The sequence below is a fragment of the Carassius auratus genome, chromosome 16 (assembly GCF_003368295.1).
Source record: "Carassius auratus strain Wakin chromosome 16, ASM336829v1, whole genome shotgun sequence".
NCBI classification, from domain to species: domain Eukaryota; kingdom Metazoa; phylum Chordata; class Actinopteri; order Cypriniformes; family Cyprinidae; genus Carassius; species Carassius auratus.
Window position 1 is genome coordinate 21,920,605 of NC_039258.1, and position 19,419 is coordinate 21,940,023.

The 19,419-nt window shown below is 36.8% G+C and overlaps 1 protein-coding gene across 5 annotated transcripts; it reads right to left on the reverse strand.

Annotated features, from left to right (window-relative positions):
• Positions 1 to 3,022: 3,022 nt before the first annotated feature.
• LOC113116535 (vascular endothelial growth factor A-A-like) lies at positions 3,023 to 17,498 on the reverse strand. 5 transcript variants are annotated; one of them, XR_003294036.1, is made up of 7 exons: positions 16,764 to 17,498; positions 14,787 to 14,829; positions 12,663 to 12,859; positions 12,311 to 12,387; positions 11,794 to 11,826; positions 7,316 to 7,550; positions 3,023 to 4,369 (listed from the first exon to the last, which is right to left on the reverse strand). XR_003294036.1 is itself a non-coding variant. In XM_026284751.1 (7 exons), the coding sequence occupies exons 1-7, from the start codon at positions 16,827 to 16,829 to the stop codon at positions 4,351 to 4,353; spliced, it is 567 nt and encodes a 188-aa protein (XP_026140536.1). In that variant the 5' UTR covers positions 16,830 to 17,498; the 3' UTR covers positions 3,023 to 4,350. The 5 variants fall into 5 exon arrangements, 3 of the variants coding, with proteins under 3 accessions (XP_026140536.1, XP_026140538.1, XP_026140537.1); XM_026284751.1 differs by lacking the exon at positions 7,316 to 7,550 and adding an exon at positions 5,927 to 6,058; XR_003294035.1 differs by lacking the exon at positions 3,023 to 4,369 and adding an exon at positions 5,927 to 6,058.
• Positions 17,499 to 19,419: the final 1,921 nt, after the last annotated feature.

A 19,419-nucleotide genomic window follows, 5' to 3' on the forward strand; every position in this document is an offset into this window, starting at 1 on the left:
CCATCTTCTGTAAACGATGTTTACATTCAGAAGACAGCACGAATCCTGAACGTAAAAAATGCGGATGACGATGTTTACATTCAGTAGATACTCTCCAAAATGGTTGGAGACGGTATCTCGGGGGGGAAGAATTGTTGAATAAATTATGTTATTATTGGGGGGGTTTTTTTGCACACAAAAATAATTTACGTAACTTCGTAAAATTACAGTTGAACCCCTGTTGTAACATGGATTATTTCACCGATCTCCTTGCTATTTTTCTGGACCTGGGGACATTGCAGTTGTTTTTATAAAAAAAGATTTTATAAAAAAATATCTCAATTTGTACACCGTTGTGTCAGATACAGACATGACACAACAACGTAATGAAACAGAATCAATAACAGCCCATTGGAAGCATGTGTGGGCAAGCTCTCGCTGGAAGCGTGCTGCACTGGCAACAAAATAGATGTTTATTATCGAATTCATAAATGTGAAACCTTTTTAACATTGTTAAATGTACATACTGGGTGACAGATACCATCTTTGTCATAGAATATGCTTGTTGGATCACAGTTCACACTTTTAACGTAAATCTTTGCTTTTAAAGGGGTCATCGGATGAAACATTCACTTTCACGTGTTGTTTGTTTGCAGTGTATAATAGTAAAAATACCCTTGTTTTTTTTTTTGTTTTTTTTTTAAACCACAAAATACTAACCCCTTTCTCAAATCAAGCCATTTTCAGATTCTTGGCTGTGTGATGCCACACAGACCCAGGCCCCTCCCACAATTGTTGATTGACTCTGGGGTTTTATCTTAGACCCGTCCTGAGTGACTGTCATCAGTCCGTCATTGTTTCACCTCCTGAGCAGATTTAGACAAGCATGGCTCCTAAGAGATTGAGGTGTTTTGTTGATAATGAACATAGCAGTCTTCATTTGCTCCTGACATCTGAGCCGCTGAAGACGCAGTGGATTACCTTTGTTTTTTAAGGGAATGCACCCCTGATCTGCTTAAATGGGTCTACTGTATGTTAACATGAATCACTTGTGATCTACAGAAAAAGTGAGTGAGGTTATAAGGTTATTTTATGAATCATTGCAAATCACCTTTCCTAATAATGTGCTAGTTAGCAAGTTTCGCAGCTGGGGTGAGCAGAGCTCATTAGCATTTAAAGGGACATGCAACAAAACGGGTTGCTGTGAAAAGAGCTGTTTTTGACAGGGTTTTAACACTATCATTGAGAAATTTTAACCAAAATATGTTATAGACTTTTCATTAAGGCCCTAAAAAATCATATAAACTTGTGGAAAATGGGTATCTGATGACCTCTTTCATTTGTTTTCAAGATTTGAGGTAAACCATCTGTTGTTGCTTTCAATATGGCTTTAAATGCCCGGCCCAATTCTAGGCTTGTTGCAAAGAGTTTTTATCCAAAAAATTGTGTTATCGAGACGCGTGTAACCAAACTCAAATCGATCTCGATTAGTGATTAAACATCACTGACCAGATGTGCTTCTATAGCCAAAATTTGGCAGCACAAATATGCCACGAAATTAGAGTACTGAGAAAGGACATCGCTCATATTTTTTTACTGTACAACAGGACACATGCCAGGAGAGCCAACTGACAAAGTCAACTGTCCTCCATGTGTTTTTCTTCTCTAGTGACATTTGATCTCACGATTCTCCATGACCTCTTGAATCACTGTGAAATAGTGTTTTATTTCACAGTTCAGACCTTTTTTCTCATAATTCTGAGTTTGTATCTAACAATTCAGTCATTTTCCAGTATTGTGAGAGATAAACTCAAAAATGCAAGAGATAAACTGTGATATGCTAGATGATAATTAGCAATTCCGTTAAAAAACATTATGAGAAGCTATATTTTTTTAATCCTTTTTTTTTCTCTCTAAGTATTCTGAAATCCTTTTATTTGCCTTTTAAATTTTGATTTAAAAGGCAAATAACACAGCTTCTCCGAGCTTTCTGATGGTGAATGTTGGTTTGAATCTCCTCACATTCATTAGACACAACCAAAGGTCAAGGAAATAAAGCAGTGCTTATAATCCTGATCAGGATTTTGTATCAGTCACATGGCGAGTGTAAAAGGTGCTGTAATCTATATCATTAACCTTCATAAGGATGTTTCATAAGTAAATTGTTCCTTAAAGTCGTATTATCTAACATGCAAATGTAATTAACCTTGGGATTCAGTTTACTCTGTTTCATTTCTGTGCTGTTGTAAAACTAAGTCTGGATCAGTAGTTTGGGAATCAATGCAGAAAACGCAGACAAATCATGGTCCTGTTTCTATCAATTTCATTCTTCTTTTGTATATGTCTATATTGACTTATTGTATAATATATTTACCGGCCTGGTCAAAAACGAGATGAGTATAAATAGGCACCATCATGAGACATAATGATATAATTTTTTTTTTTTTTTTTATGTTTTATTCTACAACACATGCTACATCATTGATTTATTAATTAATTATTTTTTTTAAATAAATTACATCAAAAAAAATTCGCCCCTCACACTAACGTATCACATGGCTTCATAAGATCTAAAATACAGAGTATGAGTCAGTATGACTTTTTGGTGATTTTGGTCCTTTTTGGAGCTTGGAAGCATAAATAACCATCCACTATAGTTATATGAAAAAGTAAAGCAAGTTTTTAAAGAATAAAGAAAACAGTACATGGTCAGCATGACATGAGGGTTTGTAAATGATGGTAGTTCTTCACAGATCATTCAGAAAAATGTGATGGCTTTTATGCAGTTTCCATGTATCTTTCATCTCAATGTAAAAAAGTCAAAGTGAAATTTTACCCCAGTGTTTCTTTTTTTTCTTTCTGAGTTTTCATTAAATATTTGTATGGACTATGTGATATTAGGCATTGTTTTTATTGCTTTATAGCATCTTGACTTAAAGTGTAATTTGCAGTTGCTTTGTCCTACAGTGAGTGCACAAGTAAAATGTATTATTACTTTTATAAATGTACCAACATTTGACAAAAAACAGCACACTCGCCAAACAGAAATCCATTTTAGCTTTAATAAAAAACAATATCATTTGAAAATAAATATGTTTACTAGTTATACTAAAAACACAAAAGGATGTTAATAATTAACAGCACCAATAAATATATTACTGTGAAATATATACTGAAAATGTGGCTGTACATGGCAAACAAACAAACAAACAAAAACTCATTTCTGGCACTTTCATACAAAGAGAATGTTTTGTTTTTCGATCATAAAACCTCGTCCGCAGGCCTCGTGTCTCCACCGAACTGATCGTTCAGTCAGAAACGTTACAATAAACGAAAAAAGGCGCTTCAGGAATGTTGAAGTGTTTGTTTATCTTTTGTCTTTCGCTCTTTAAAGCCGTCCACAGTTTTTCAAATTGGTGACAATGTCAATAGGAAACAAATCAAAACAATATCAACAATAACACTGAATATAAATAGATCAAATTAAATACACAGAATACTGAACATATTCTAACATTATAAATTAGATGTAGTGAACTACACAAAGGGATATTAGATATGAATACACCGATATTGTGTGGTAATGAACAGTTCCTAAAGTCCTGTGCAATATTCTCTTTGGAAAACGTTAATCTTAGATATCTGTGTTATCTTTTACTACTGCGGTGAATGGAACGAGCCTGTTCCTTAGCAAAAGTCAGAATCGATTTGAATTTTGTACCTTTTTATTTTTATTTTATCTCCATATGTACATATATGTAATATCCCTTTAGTATTATCACACCAAGTCCTATTGGATGTTAGTCAGTACAGGGTGACTTCACCCTAGTGAGAGTGACATCACAGAAAGAGATAGTTCCGCATTCGTATCCCATGCCTGGACCCAATGTTCCGAACATTCCGGAAAGAATTCTCATCCTCTCCTTTGATTGACAGTCTGTAACTGTTCATGTAAAGGGTTGGAGGCTGTCGTTTGCACCTTTCACTCAAGTCTTGGACATTCGATCCGAGTCTTTAAATATGAATCCACAGCGTTACCTCACTGTGTTCTGTCCAATCACAGGCCCAGGTGCAGTGACACTGAAATATATCCCATTCACACGCCAAGCAGCGTCTTCGTTTACTTGTAGGTGATAGCAGCGTCACACATTGTCATTGTCATTCCATATATATAATATATATTCTATATATTAATATATTACTATCTTAAAAATTTACATCGGGATGGTATCTCCTGCCCTCGTTTTATTATGTCTTTTCGTTCAGGCTAGTGTTTGCAGTTCGTCCAGGGAATGCATTCTCAGGTTTAAAAAGTGCTGTGCCGTAAAAAAAAAAATCCTTCATTCATTGTTCTGCTCAGCACGATGCTCATCATCTTGGCTTTTCACATCTGAAAGAGAACAATGGACTGGTTAGAGATCTGTTTGAAATTAGTGTCAAAATAGGTCAAGAAAATCCTATGCACTTATTGGTCTGTGCTTTTTTTGCCACCCAACCAATCAGAATTAATTAGTCTTTTCCCACGCTACGCTTTTACAACCGAAAAGTAGTGCTCACAATTAAACATACATATATATTTATTATATATTCAGTTATATACTATAAGTGTGAAATATAATGTTTTCTCACATTTAGTTGCATGTTAATTTTAAGTTTAAAAAGCAGGTAGTTGAACTTTAAAGGGATTTTTTTATCCACTTACTGTACGTAGGACTTAAGTACATCTTTATATTTAGTTCAATAAATAAATAAAGTGCACTGTTTGTACTGGCATTCATGTTGAATCTTGTATTTCAAGTACTTGAAGTAAATTTCAAGTAAATTTGTAACTACACATTTATGCATTTCAAATATATATTAATTTCAAGTAATAGCTACAGTAGTTAAAATGATAATCAAGTAATTGTCATGTGCAGTGTGTTAGTGAACACATAAAAACTATTTTACGTATTGAAAAAAGTAAAACATAATTATATTTAAAACGTAATTTTTTTATTGCTTTTTAAAAGTGTACTTAAGTATGTTATGAAGCAGTCGTGAAAGTCCCTCTCTTTAATTCACTTAAGCTGCCTTTTATTTCATTCATATTATATTATCAGCAAGTACAGAATTTGATATGCTTGTTGAAGTACACTTCAAGTGAACATTCAGTATGATTAAGAGCACTTAATACTTAAGCGCTCTTAGTTCTTAATACTTAAGAAATCAATTAAGTAATTTTGTATTTCTGGAAGTCTAATCAGAAACATTTTAGTTTATCTGTATAGTGGATATGTAAAAATGTTCAGCTGTTGGATTTTTGGATGGGGAAAAAAATTGGTTTGGGTGGAACGAGCACAGGATCAAAGTATGCTTTGATCTCCACAAAACATAACAGTAACATTTGGACAACAAATACAGAATGCTAGCATATGGCCACACAGTTTAAATTAGTGGGACAGTTGATGAGAAGCAGACAGCATGGACACACTTACAGTATATATTCACATATTAGTTATCTGAAATATGAATAGATAATGGCATGATTTTCAAAATCAATAATACCGAATTCAATTCTGACCTATTATGAACATAAAATGACAAGATAAAAAACAAAAACCAACAAACTACTGAGAGCAGGATGTGTGAGTTGCACTTCACAAACACACACACACATATGCAGCATATACCTGCCTGTTTACACAAAAACTAAACCATGTTGCTTGTTGACAGAATACAGGCAAATTCAGACACTGTTAATCATTTCTATGCTTAACACCAAACACATGATGTGACTGTTAGTGCGCAGCAGTACTGCACCAGATTCGGACATTAAATGTCTCTCACTGAAATACACCAAACACACACACACACACACACACCACGTCACCATGCAGATTCAGTATAGAAGGGAAAATGACTCGATAAGAAGATGCATGTTGCACGTGGTGACAGTTTATAAACAAACCTGCAAGTTCTTTCGTTTAACTCAAGTCGTCTGGACTTGCATTGCAATTGTGTGAATTTGCAGGAGCATTTACAGGTGAGGGGGTCCTGCACATACAAGCGCTTTCTTCTCTCTGAGCAAGGCTCACAGTGGCTGCAAGGGAAGCAGAAGGAAGAGACAGAGAGACATCTAAGCACTAGTGATTTGGGCAGAGAGCTGAAGACACACACACACACACACGCTCATGCACCTCACCATCACACACCACCTCCATTCATTGCACAAATTTGGGTCCTTTTTTGCTTTGTGTTGAAGATGGGTAGCATTAGTGGCAGATTGTGTGTGATGATAGGAAATAATGACTTCATCCATTCATCCATCAGGGAGCACACATGAGACACAGTGAAATCAGACGAGAACAGTTGTTGGACTGACAGACAAGTGCATTCACATACACACATTCACATATACACCAATGAAAGAAGTATGAAGCAAAAGCAAAGTTAAAGTGGTTTGTTCAGCTACAGAAACTTGACACAGAGCACAAATCTTTAACAGTTTTGAACTAAAACAGTTTCATAGGCACATTATCTGTTCTAAAATGTGACTTTCTTAATTGTGTAATTGCACCTACGCTGAAAAAACAACAACAACAAACGTAAGCAGGCAAATGTATTTGTTTTTGCTTTGTTCAACCCTTACATTTTTGTTTAATATGAATATTTTCCCAAAGACAAAAACCTTCACACAAAGTAAAATGTTTATTTATCATAAAGACCAAACCATACCTAATCAATATATTTTATTTAGAAATCAGCCAAAAGGTTATTTAATGTAGGTTAATCTAATAAAAAACATTACTAACAAAATCAAAACCAACTGTAATATGAAAGTAAAATATTCACTTACAGTAAAAATAAAAACATTTTATTAGTCAATGTTTCATTAAGTTGACTTAATATAAAGGAGACTCTGAAATACCTTAATTTTTATAATGATGTTGTTTTAAAATATGCATAATATTTTTCTTTTATCCACATAAAAATAATCAAATAAATTAAAAGGTAATAATAGTATGTGTTCTGCACATCAACACACACAAAATACCATTTTTATTGTTTATTTAGTTTTTGTTTATTTTTGCCTTGAACGGAACAAAAGAGGTTTAAACCAAATTTTCAATTAGACCAGTAATAAAATGCATTTTAAATAAATGGCACAGTCATGTCACTGTTTCCAGTGCAGTAAAGACAAGCCCATCTACAGGAGAGAGATTCAACTGCTGATCTCAGAAACATGAAGGGGGCCGAAATACAGGTGAGGGATCACACGAGCGTGGCGTCATCCCAGCTGTGGCAGGACATTAGTACGATAATGACAGAGACAGCCATGCAACCACTGTTTATTTACCTTTGGTTGCTTTCCTCTTTGCGGGCCGTGTGAATTAGAGTACAAGTAAATGCAGACTGGGGCTTTAAGCCGACAGGACAAGTGAGATTACAAAGAGCAAACAAGCCGCCCTGAAATAAAGCCAATGATTGAGAGCAAAATACTGCTTGAGCGCAGGTGAGCCGAGGCGCTGAGATCGCCCGAATCTCCCTCTCTTGCTCTCTTTCGGCTTTTAACCCTCCCCACTCTGGGTTTTCTGCAAAACAGGAAAATAACGCAAGAAATGGACATCTAAATGAAGCTGCTGAGAAAGATCAAACAGCACTAGGGATGTCAAAAACTGATACTTAAAAAAACATACTTTTTAATAAACACTACATATATGTATTTTTTATTTATTTTTTTTTTATAATTAATTAACATTTTGTTTAAGAAAAATACTACTTTGATATTAACTAACACTGCAAATGAATTTTTTTTTAAAGACATTTAATGTTCATTTATCATTTCTATCCCGGTTTCCACAGAAATATGAAGCAGCACAACTTTCAAAATTTAATGTATTTTTTATCAAATAAACTCAGCCTTATTGAGCATAAACATTAAAAATTATTTATAGATCTTAACATTTAGAAAACATTATGAAATCTTAATGTGTGTAGTGCAAAGGCAGTTTTGAACCTATTATTATTATTATTATTATTTTATTTATTTAGTATTTTCAATAAGTAAAACTCATATTCATTATTCATTTTTGCTGTTATATTTAAATTTGCACCGAGATTTGTGAAATTCCCCTGGTATTAGTACAGACCACTAAAATTATCCTACTGACACAACCCAACTCGCCATCAGTTAAAGCGAGGAGCAGTGCGTCACGGACAGTCCTCAGCAGGAGTCAACGGCAGACACTAATATCCAAATAAGCAGCTAAAGGAACGGAGCCATCGCGTGTGTATGTGTGTGTGTGTGTGTTTGAGGAGCTTAGAGGTAAGGATCGAAGTACAAGGAGCTGAACTTGAGCTTGTGAATCAGAAGCGAGAGTCGCTGGGCTCCCCGCCCTCAGTGTGAACGCTTGCCTACGTGCTGAGAGAGACGACACGCAGAGAGCCGGCGCTTAGCCCCATGACCAACGGATTTCATTTAGCCCTCTCAGCTAACCTCATCCATCTCTGTACGCTCGCATTAACCTATAGGTGCAGCAACGCACACGGCCGCCGCTCATCCAATTAAACTGGGAACATTCCCTGACCTGAACCTACCCGACTCCCATTACATAAAATACCAGAGCAAAAAGATGCTGAAAGAGCTTTTTTATTAACACTAACTTCAATTTTCACAGCCATTTTTGAAATGACATTTGACCAATTGGTGTCAAGGCGGTTTTTAGTTGAAGGAACAAAACGTGTAGTTTGAAAAAAAAGCCTTTTTGTGTGATTTTAAAATTTTTATTTATTTATATATTTTTCTGAATATTTGATTTGATTTTTCTGTTACCAGTTACCTTCAAGAGGTATTTACTCATAAAATGAGGATTTCTTGGTATAAATTAATCTAGTTGGGTTGATTCATTATATTAAATTCTATTTTTGATGTGAATAAAACCAAACCGGTCTCCAAACAGCTGCTGTTTCCCTTTGACTTTGACTATGGAAGTCAATGTTGACCAGAAACTATCTAGATATTTTATATTTTAATCAGAAGAAAGAAATTGATACAGGTTGAGGGTGAGCCTTTTTTTATGTGAACTATCCCATTAAAAGTTTACTCTACCCCAAAATGAAAATGTTACCCCCATGTCGTTCCAAACCCATAAAAGCTTTGTTCATCTTAGAAACACAATTTAAGATATTAGAGGCTTGTGACTGTCCCATAGACTGCCAAGTAAATTACTCTGTCAAGGTCCAGAAAAGTATGAAAGACATCATCAGAATAGTCCATCTGCCATCAGTGGTTCAACCGTAATGTTATAAAGTGACGAGAATACTGTTTGTACACGAATAAAAAAAAGATAATGACTTCTCAGTGTCTCTCCGCATCGCCATAGCACTATTGTGGAGAATATGAACTGTATGCAGACAGTGAACGCTCTTCTGTGTCAGCCGCTCCTCAAGGATGCGCTGTTTTCTTTCAAATCAAACCATAAATACACGTAGAAATCTTATCCTTGTGTCACTGATGACACAGAAGAGCGTTCAGCTCATATTCTCCAAAATGGAACTATGTTGATGTGGAGAGACACAGATGAGATGAATTGTAAAATAAAGTTATTATTTTAGTTTTATTTGTGTATAAAAACTTTTCTCATCGCTTCATAGCGTTACGATTGAACCACTGATGGCAGATGGACTATTCTGACGATGTCTTTCATACTTTCCTGGACCTTGACAGAGTAATTTTCTTGGTAATCTATGGGACAGTCACGAGCCTCCCTGTTTTCATCCAAAATATCTTAAATTGTGTTCTGAAGACGAACAAAGCTTTTACGGTTCGGAACGACATGGGGTAAAGTGATTATTGACAAAAATTTTCATTTTGGAGTGGACTATCGCTTTAAGAAACAATAGCATTAAATGAGGTTTGTGAAACAGCTCAAGATAACCAACAATGACCTCCATCTCAGGATCACCTACTATTTAAAAAGCTAAAAATAAAAGTGGGTTAACGACAGACACTTGTTACTATGATTAGTGTGGGGAAGCAGTCAAGGGTCAGACTTGAGCAACTGCGGAATGAGGAGAGCGGCGGGTGGTCTTCACAGACCGTCATAAAGTGCAGGAGCCTCGCCCCAAAAGAAAAACGGAAACAATCCTTTAAAAGACTCCGTTATCAGCAGGTCAGCACTCTTAAGAGATATATACAGAGCAATCCAGGCTTTAACACAAGCACCATGGGCTGTAAAACCTCAGGGAGGCCTGGAGGACACCTGATCAGCTCAACACTCCACTTTTGAGATTTACCACATTTGAAGGCATATAATCTGAACATTTAAAAAAATAGATATCAAATTGCTGTTGCAAACCTTTTTAAAAAATATTTAAATTTGGTAAAATGTGCTAAAATATGGTAAAATGTGTTTGTTTCAGATCAAACAAGCAAGCGTCATTATTTTTTATTCTTTTTTTTATTTATTGTGACTGGACATTTATCAGAGGGCGCATACTCAGAATTTAGCTCATTCTCTTATCCAAAATGACTTGCATAATTACTATTTCTTTATGATAGCGCCATGTTCAGCAGATGGGAAACATTAAATTATGAATGGTTACCTGGCAGAAATAGAGATGCAGTAACTATATAAAGCCAAATAAAAGAAAAAGCAGGTTTGTTTGGGGTGTTGCGTCATGATTAAGTGCCATTGAAAGCAGTGAGTCTTGAGTTTGCGCCTGAGGATTAGGAGGGATTCGGCTGTTGTATCATTTAGTGGAAGCTGATTTGACTACGTGGGTGTGAGAACAGTCGAGTGTTTCACTTTATTAGCTTTGTTGTGGGAAACAGGGTTGAGGGTGTGTCGAGGCGGTTGCAGTAGTAACCGGGCGATTTGATAAATTCTCACAATATATTTGCGACAAAATTACCAAACAATTGAGCATCATAATGACTAATACCATGGTTTTGTTATATTTAATACGCACTCATTTATTTCTTTATAATGCTAGGACAATGCTTGTGAATTTTTAGTACTCAGTGGCGATACTAATCCAGTAGAGGGAGCGCTGAAGACAGGGTTTTATCATTTTTTTATGACCTTGAGACGCTGTGAGCTGGATAACTTTATGTTTGGAATTACATGTAAGTGAACATAAAGTAAACTGGCAGTGCTGTGTGTTTACAAAGTGAACCGTGCTAGCACTGTGGACATCAGAGTTCATTTAGAGTGCTCTCACTCAAGGCAAAATTCTTGTGAATCACCTTAACACTAGTGTTCAACAATAAGCAAATGGGATGCACCAGTTATGACAAAGCAAGCATTAATCTGGCAATGATGAAGATATGCATACTTTCATTTCTCACCCACATTCGCTCCACTCACATACAGACAGTAAAGACTCATAAAGAGTCATGTAATGTACATAATATAAACACTGACCCACTGACAAATCAAGTCTGAATGACTAGCTCCTACTGAAAACACATTCTTAAAAGTGCATTATGCTCTCAAATTGATTGGTCAGTCCAGGCGTGCAGCTAGAGATATACTGCGTCACTTGAGCTTTACTGCTAATAGACTGACTGATAAGTGCTAACTGTGCTAACTGCTAACATAGTGTCCAGCTGGCTGCTTCTCATCGCCGCTCAATCAACCCAGTCATTGCAATTTTTTCCCATGAGCCATCTAGAACCGTCCACACTGTCAACAAATGAATCTTAACCAAATCCCACAATGTCCAAGTTGAAAAGTGGAAGAATTGACCATTTCAGAAAGATCTGTTATCTTAAAATCACCCAAAAGCTTGACATAGGAAATAATAATAATCCAAAAATAAAACTCAACTTACTTTTCTTTCTTTGATTTGACTTCTACCTTTGGCCTGAAAAAGACAGATGCAACAGATGTTTAAATCACGTTTCATGATTTACAGGGAACAGTTCACTCAAAATAAATATCGTCACCATTTACACACTACATTATAACAGATCCAAAAGGAGATTTTCACAGTGATGTCATAGAAGATTTTCCTTTAAAGAACCTTTCAGTGAACAGTTCTTAAAATAACATTTTTTTCTTCTTCTAAATCTAAAGAACAATTTAATTACCCAAATAAACTTTCTCCACTATACAAAAGCTTTTGTCCAATAAAAAATGTTTTCATGGATGTTAAAGGCTCTTCTTGGAACCATAGATGCCAATAAATATCTTTATGTGTATTGAATTATTGAAGATGATGTGCTCTAACAGAACAAATAACATCATAGTAAACAATAAGTGTGAAAACTTAAAAAATAATGGACAGTTTACATCTTGGAATTAACCATTTCTTAAAGATGCATTTAATCTCAGATTTAGAGACGTACCTGCATTCACACTTGGTGTGTTCTGTGAAGCTCAGTTGAAAATTATGCTGCGATACACGTTGTTTGACTCGCAGTACCTACAAGAAAACACAAAACAAAAATTCCATTTAGTATGTAATCATGCATTCATGAGTGTACTTTGTCATTTTTATTTTATTTTACACACTTAAATGAATGACAAGACCAGGCCTCAACTGTGGCCAAGAGCAACTTCAGCCACATAAACGGGGTGTAAACACAGTGTGCAGCGGTAAACAGCATAGCTGACATGCCAGTTAACACCACCTCGCTGTCCCAGTGTTGGGCAAGCATGAAGTCATAGGAAGCACGCGCTGGATTGAACCAGTCTCACCTCCATGGTGACGTTGCGCGTCTCTGTAGGGACACACTCGAGTGCTTCGTCGTTGCAGCAGCCTGCACAGCGCATGAGAACCACACAGGACGGGATGTAGGTGTGCTCGATCTCGTCAGGATACTCCTGAATGATGTCTACCAGCATCTCTCGCGTCTTACACGCACTCTTTTTGTACACTTCCATGAAGGGAATCACTAAAGAGGAAGCAAAGTGAGAGTTCAGTCAGTGTCATACTACTGATGCCTTCTTTTCTTTTCTTTTTTGTCAGATTAAAGGCACAGTTTACATGAAGTTCTCTCTGTAATTACTTACCATCATGCATTTCCAAACCTGTATGCTGTTATTTATTTTTCTTGTGAAACACAGAAAGAGAATTTTTGAAGTATCTTCATGCGGCTCTTTTCCCTGTAATGACAGTTCATAAAGACCATGACTGAGTCTGTCTCTCAGAAGTCTTGTGAAAAAGAAGTGCATTTAATTGAATTGAATGTGCACTTGTAGTGTACAGATCTTAAAAGTATTATTATTAATTATTTTTTTGTACATTTAGACATTATATAATATTCATGTAACTAAAGGTGAATTTCATGACTGTTTCTTAACATTCTTAAGTAAACTTTTAAAAAGTGCACATTTAAAGTTGAACTTTGAAGCATATTTTAAATCATTGTTTAATGAATCTTTTTTCGTGCTTTAAAGAAGACACTTATTTTGATGTGTTAACTAAAATACTAAGCCACATGTAAAGTATGTGATTATGCTTTTTAACCTTAATATGTTACTCAGGATTACATTTAAAGTTGCTATATTTTTATTTTACTAAATTGCAGATTTTTTAGCCAGCAGTCATGGTAACAGTGAAAAGAGCGGCGTGAAGATTCTTCTCCTTTTGCGTTATATGGTCAAAATAACAGCATGCTTGTTTGGAATCAAATTATCTTGAGTAAATCATTTCCATTCTTTACAAAAACAAATATTTCCTGAGCAAGGCACCATTAATGTCAGATCCATGGCGTAACACCTCACTCAGGCCTGTTCTGCTCACTAGGGACTTCACTTGACTTTCCCAAGTGGGCAAAAAAAGGCATGTCACACATGTTGAGCAGCACATGCGCCCCACTTGCACATCCACCCTAGTCTGTACTGACTTCCCATCATTCATTCTGACCCCAGTGCCTCATGACCCGCAGACTGCCAGGGAAAAGCGTGACCTCAGGCAGTGTGGCGCCAGGCTTCACTGCAGACACCTGACCTCCAGGAGAAGCCCACCCTGCCAGACACTCCCTGCCACCCATGAATCTGTCAGTGCCCCAGAGCCATGCAAGAAAACCAAACACAACAGCATTCATGATGCTGATCATGATAAAGTCAGGAACTGCTAGTAATCAGTTGGTGGTACCAGACACATTTCACCCAGTGCTCTATCATGCCACTTCTTCATTTATAACCAAGATGTTTGTATCATTTAGCAAAGTGCAAAGTCAGATATAAACAGACTTAATACTACTAACCAGGATTCAGTATGTTTATTTAATGCAAATCGAAACCGTTTAGCATAAGAGAGCTCTACATTGTGGGAAAGTGCTTATGAATGGAAGCAGATTGGGAATGACGTAAAAATAACAACACGCGTTCCCCCAGAAACGTAACAGGGACTCTATACAAACAACCAGGTCCACTGCTAACAAATAATTGTGACCTTGAGGGGAAATCAGGAATAAATCACGCAATCTTTGTTAATAAACAAACACAGCCATGGTCAATGACGCCACACAAGGTTGCTTGCGGGTAGAATAAATTATTCACTTTGACGATCCTAATGAGGGTGGGAAATATACCCTGACTCCTAATCTCGAGGGTCCAAGCAAATATTTATGTAAGTGACATTAAACTGATTGCGGAAAAGAGTGTTGCATAACAAAAGAGAACAGCAAACATACAGTATTGGATGGGCTATGTACTGTAGACTATTACCTGCCTCACAACTGGGATAAAACCATTGGCAGTTTAATCTTTGCCTTGAGAATGTCATTACATATACATCCTCCAGGTGGTGCTGGACTCTTTTCATTTCATACACACTTCAACATTTACGAACACTGTACATATAAAGAGACTTACCCTCATTTTTGCCCTTCATCCCTTCTTTGGGTATGTGGGCACCCTGTCAGGACAGAAAAGTGACAATTGTAAGTCACAGAACACATAAAACAGGTTAAATCTGACCTACGTTATACGCCACTGAAAGAAACCAATAGTAATGCTCGGGAAACTCTCGAAAATGGAACATTTCGTTACGTTTCACACAACCAAAAGCACTTCATTTAACTCAATACATAGCCAGAATCTAGAATTACTGTAGATGCTTGGTATATACAGTACGTAAGGATTTTTGACTTAAAGCTGCGGTAGGGAACTTTTGATGCTCTAGCGGTTAATTAACAGAACTGCTTGCGTCTTGCGGAAGAACATCGTAGCCGGAACTACTTCTCTCTGTTTATGTCTATGAAGGATCACAAAGGTACTGGGTTACTCCACCGCGGTACCCCCGAAGGTATCTAAAATAGTCAGAATATAAACACTTATTATAGGTGTACCGCCAATAGGCTATTTAGTCTAAAATATTTCCTCTGCTACTGCTGTAATGATTAAAAAGTTGCTTGTTTTCTAATCTTCTGATTAACATAAACTTGCAGTCTCAATAGACAATCAACATCAGTTTATTTCATGATTTCGAGAACCATATGTCCTTCAGTAAAATCCACAGCTGTTGATGGTGCGAATAAAAAAGCAAGAAATATGATGTCAATTTATTGGCATTTATACCTTATCTACCCCTAAAGAAGAAAAATTAGTCCTTTAGCTATGATCCGTGTGAGTACAACTAAAGAATCCCTGTAATCGCAAATAAACCCAAACTGCAACCTTTTTGGATGTTAACTAAATTAGATTAAGTTAGACTTATCTTAATAATTGTAATTCATCCAATGGTCCCCTTGGAAGTTTGCTAAGGCCCTCTAGTGGGCCCCGGACCTATAAAAACCAGAGAGGCTTTCCAAATCTAATAGCCTATGGGAGTTTGAATGCTTTCAGAAAGATTCTTTTCAGAGTATATAATCTCTCATAATCCTTTTTTTTAATGGAATTTCATCTTCTAAATTCTTAGTATGGGAGTTCATTTGTCATTCAAAGCGGCTGCGCAGAGCCAATGATTCTGCTGCTACAACTCAAGACTATTCTTTTTTCCCGCCTACAGATTAGTCTCGCTGGCGTGAGCGCGTGATCGGTCGCTGGTTGGGCGCGTTACTGCAGGTGGCGTGGCGTGGCGTGTGGACTGGCGCAACAGCTCTCGGTGTTGCGTGAGAATCTCGCCGGTTTGCCTCACAGACCATCTGCTTTATATCTTACCAGATATGTATATATATGTATATATATATATAACAAATCTTATATTTGTATTCTGCGCCCAACATTGAGACAATGACGACAAAACAACCAACCAACAAACGACGGTAGTTTACCTCATACAAATATATTTCACGACATCAAACATTGGCTACGTGCGTTGCCATGTCACGATTCAAGTAAATGAATTAATTAGGCGGGAGACAAAGAAACGAAAGCGTTCAGGTGATATCTTGACATTATTCTCGTCAAGAGAGCAGCTGGTTGCAGTATTTAAAGTATCAATGCATTGCGAGCACTAATAAAAATCATAAAGTCAATGTTGTGTCTGTATTCATCGCATTTAGCCTCCCGTAGCCTGTATACTCCCGTTACAGCACGTAGTCTGTTTTATTACGTAGTAATTTTAATTTATTAACAAAACCCTTTGTGTAATTCATGTTAAATCCCTGTACTTCTCAGAAAAGGAACAGGTCGGGCTGCACAATATTGATAGATAAATATTCCTAATATAACAGTATCTATTATTTTAAGCAGGAAATCCCACGTGAAACTTCAGGTAACCTAGTGTTTAAATGGTGTAATGGCACTGGACAAGTGCATTATATCCTCTGAGCTCGGTTTACACATTAATAAAAAATGAATGGCTCTATCCTTCCATCATTTGAAAACCACTAAATTGCACATCCTTACCTTAACAGCAGACAGATGAAGGAGAGCCACAAAGAATAATTGTATCGAATAAACGACAAAGTTCATGGTTGTAATTCCAGTGGTGTGTTCACTGAACAGTCTTTGGCTCTCAAAACAGTCAAAAGCGAAGCTGCTGAATATGAATGAACCGTGATATCGTGGGTCAAAGTAACAATTCCATTCTGCGCTTCAGGAGCGAAGCACCTGCGTCGAATCCACGAAAACGGGCGTCTTGAGCGGTAGCGCTCCTCCAGAAAATATAAGAGGCTAGCTACTATATAAATAATAGCGATAACAATAAAATAAAATAATAGTACTAAAGAAAAGAAACCGGATAAAATCCACACTATATATAAGCCTTCTTTTTCTCCTTTAAAATCCACAGTATAACGGAAAGTCGACGTTTAATAAATCTAATTCCAAAACGTCACAGGCAAAACAAAATATCAAAAAGTTTCGTAAGTTACACTTCCAAGCGCAACCTCTCTATAGGGGCCAGAGAACGGCTTCTGCGCATATGCTTATCATCAAGAGCAAGACGCTACATGTGCCGGTATAAAGTGATCCAGTGGCAGTCCCTGGTTCAACAGCAGCAGACGTTTCCTTCTTTCCTCGTCTTATTTCCGCTGTTGCTTTGGTTTCTGTAGTCTCTTGACGTTGTATCTGGCGTGGAGTGGAGAGGTCTTGTCACTCGCTCTTGTCGTTCAGCGCTTCTAATGCTCAAGGCAGCAGATCTTGGAGAATCGACATACAGGCGCTGATTGGTCAAGAGTCTTACGTAGAGTCACACGTATGTGCGATGCTCCAATGCGAAGGGCTCGACTTGAGCAGGACTCCAGAAGGTGGGAAATTATGCATAATGCCCATTGCGTATGGGTTATTCAGCTTCATAGACAGTACAAAAATAGGTATAGGTTTACGAAAGCATTTTAACTGTATTAAATCAGTAGGTCCATTATTCTTTTTTCCTCATACTACACCTTCCTATTTGTTTTGTACAGGTTTGACCAGTTTCTACTAAAAGGAAGGATGTGACTCTTAATGATTGTTGGTTTAATGCTTACTAACCATTAGTCGTTCTTTCTGTAGCAACTTCATATGGAAATTAATTAATAATTACTTTGCAATAAGGTCTGTTTAGTTAACATTAAATGTACAATACATTTGTGCTATTACAGTATTTAATCATCCGTGGTAATGTTAGTTCATTGATAGTTCATGTTAGCTCAGGTCCATTAAATAATATCAACAGACATGGCATTTGATTGCAGTAAAATATTAAAAAAGCTTGAAATGAACATTAACCAAGATGTTTTAGAAATATGTTAACAGCTCATGTTTATTAATGTTAACAAATTAAATCTTATTGTAAAGTGTTTTTTTTTTAAAAAAGTATTTTATGTGGGCAATTATAACTCTTTGCTGCTTTTCAGGTGTTCATATAAGATGACAAGATGCGTGTTATTATAACTTCATATAAGGTTAAAGTATGTCACACAAATCCATTTACACTGTGATAAACATTCACTGTAAACTACCACAATAATATTTACAGACTTCTAATATTGCAGGTTCACATGCATTATGAATCATGTATATTTGATCTTATAAATACAGTCGTTGTGTAAACGTGAAAATGTTTTTCATTTTCACAAATGTGCCTGTCACTCATGTGCTCTCTGGTCTCAGATGCCTGTGCTTGGCAGTCCTCTCATATTTTGAAACCTGCAGTAAGAAGATAAAAGAAAAAACCTATGTGGATGAATGAAAACATTAGCTGATGTTTACTCCCCTGCGGCCTGAAAGAAGTGGCAGGGGTAATACTGGGGCTTTCAGGTTCCCATGAGTACAACTGCTGAGAAAGTCGAATTCAGTCAGCTGGTACATGAAGACTCAAGGATGGCGCCCCAGTAGAAATATGGGAGATTTAGATGAAGCTTCATTTCCCTTCGAAACCACCATGACCTCTCTCTCTCTCTCACACACACACACACACACACAAAATACTCAGTCCCCATGTTCCCTGACACAGATGGGTCACGGCCTTCTCTCCCACGGCGCTCAGAGTCAGACACTTTACTCTGTTTCTATGGTTGCCAGCCACTTAAAGTCTCCTCGTCTTTATATGCTCTGTCCTGGTCCTCGCTAGCTGTTTCTCACTGTGGAATTTTTTGGCCTGTTAAACTAGTAAACCATGTACTCATCCTTTGGCACAATAACAGTACTAGGTATTCATTGATTGAAAGACAGATTTCATATAACGAATTAGCTCTTAGTAAAACTTTAATGAGCTTGTTTGGGAGCATCGACGGAAAATCTGAAGAGCGACCCAACAGACAATAGCAGCCAGTGCATTTAAAGAAGAAGGCAAACAGTCTCAATAGCTTTCTGAACTTAAGAGAGAACTAATTATCTTATGCTAGAAGAGAGGAGAAAGAGCTTGTGTTCATATAAAGGCATGCATGAATTAATGTGAGCAGTAGAAGTTCTGGTTCTCCTCACAGGCCATTGTTTCAGTTTGACCCACAGAGGGCACTGTGTAGACACTGCCTAGCCTAAAGAAATAAACTTTGCAAGTGTTCGCACATTAAGAGCAGCTACAACTTTTCAAACTATAGATTCTGTGTTTAGTAGCTATATGTAAAGCCCTCACAGT

Bases quoted from the DNA above. Each gene is read 5' to 3' on its own strand.
- LOC113116535 (XM_026284751.1), bottom strand. From the start codon at position 16,829: ATGAACTTTGTCGTTTATTCGATACAATTATTCTTTGTGGCTCTCCTT. The intron at 12,860-14,786 runs GTAAGTCTCTTT...CTTCCTCTTTAG, and splicing joins GATGAAGGGCAAAAATGAGG to TGATTCCCTTCATGGAAGTG. The intron at 11,827-12,310 runs GTACGTCTCTAA...TGTCTTTTTCAG, and splicing joins CACACCAAGTGTGAATGCAG to GCCAAAGGTAGAAGTCAAAT.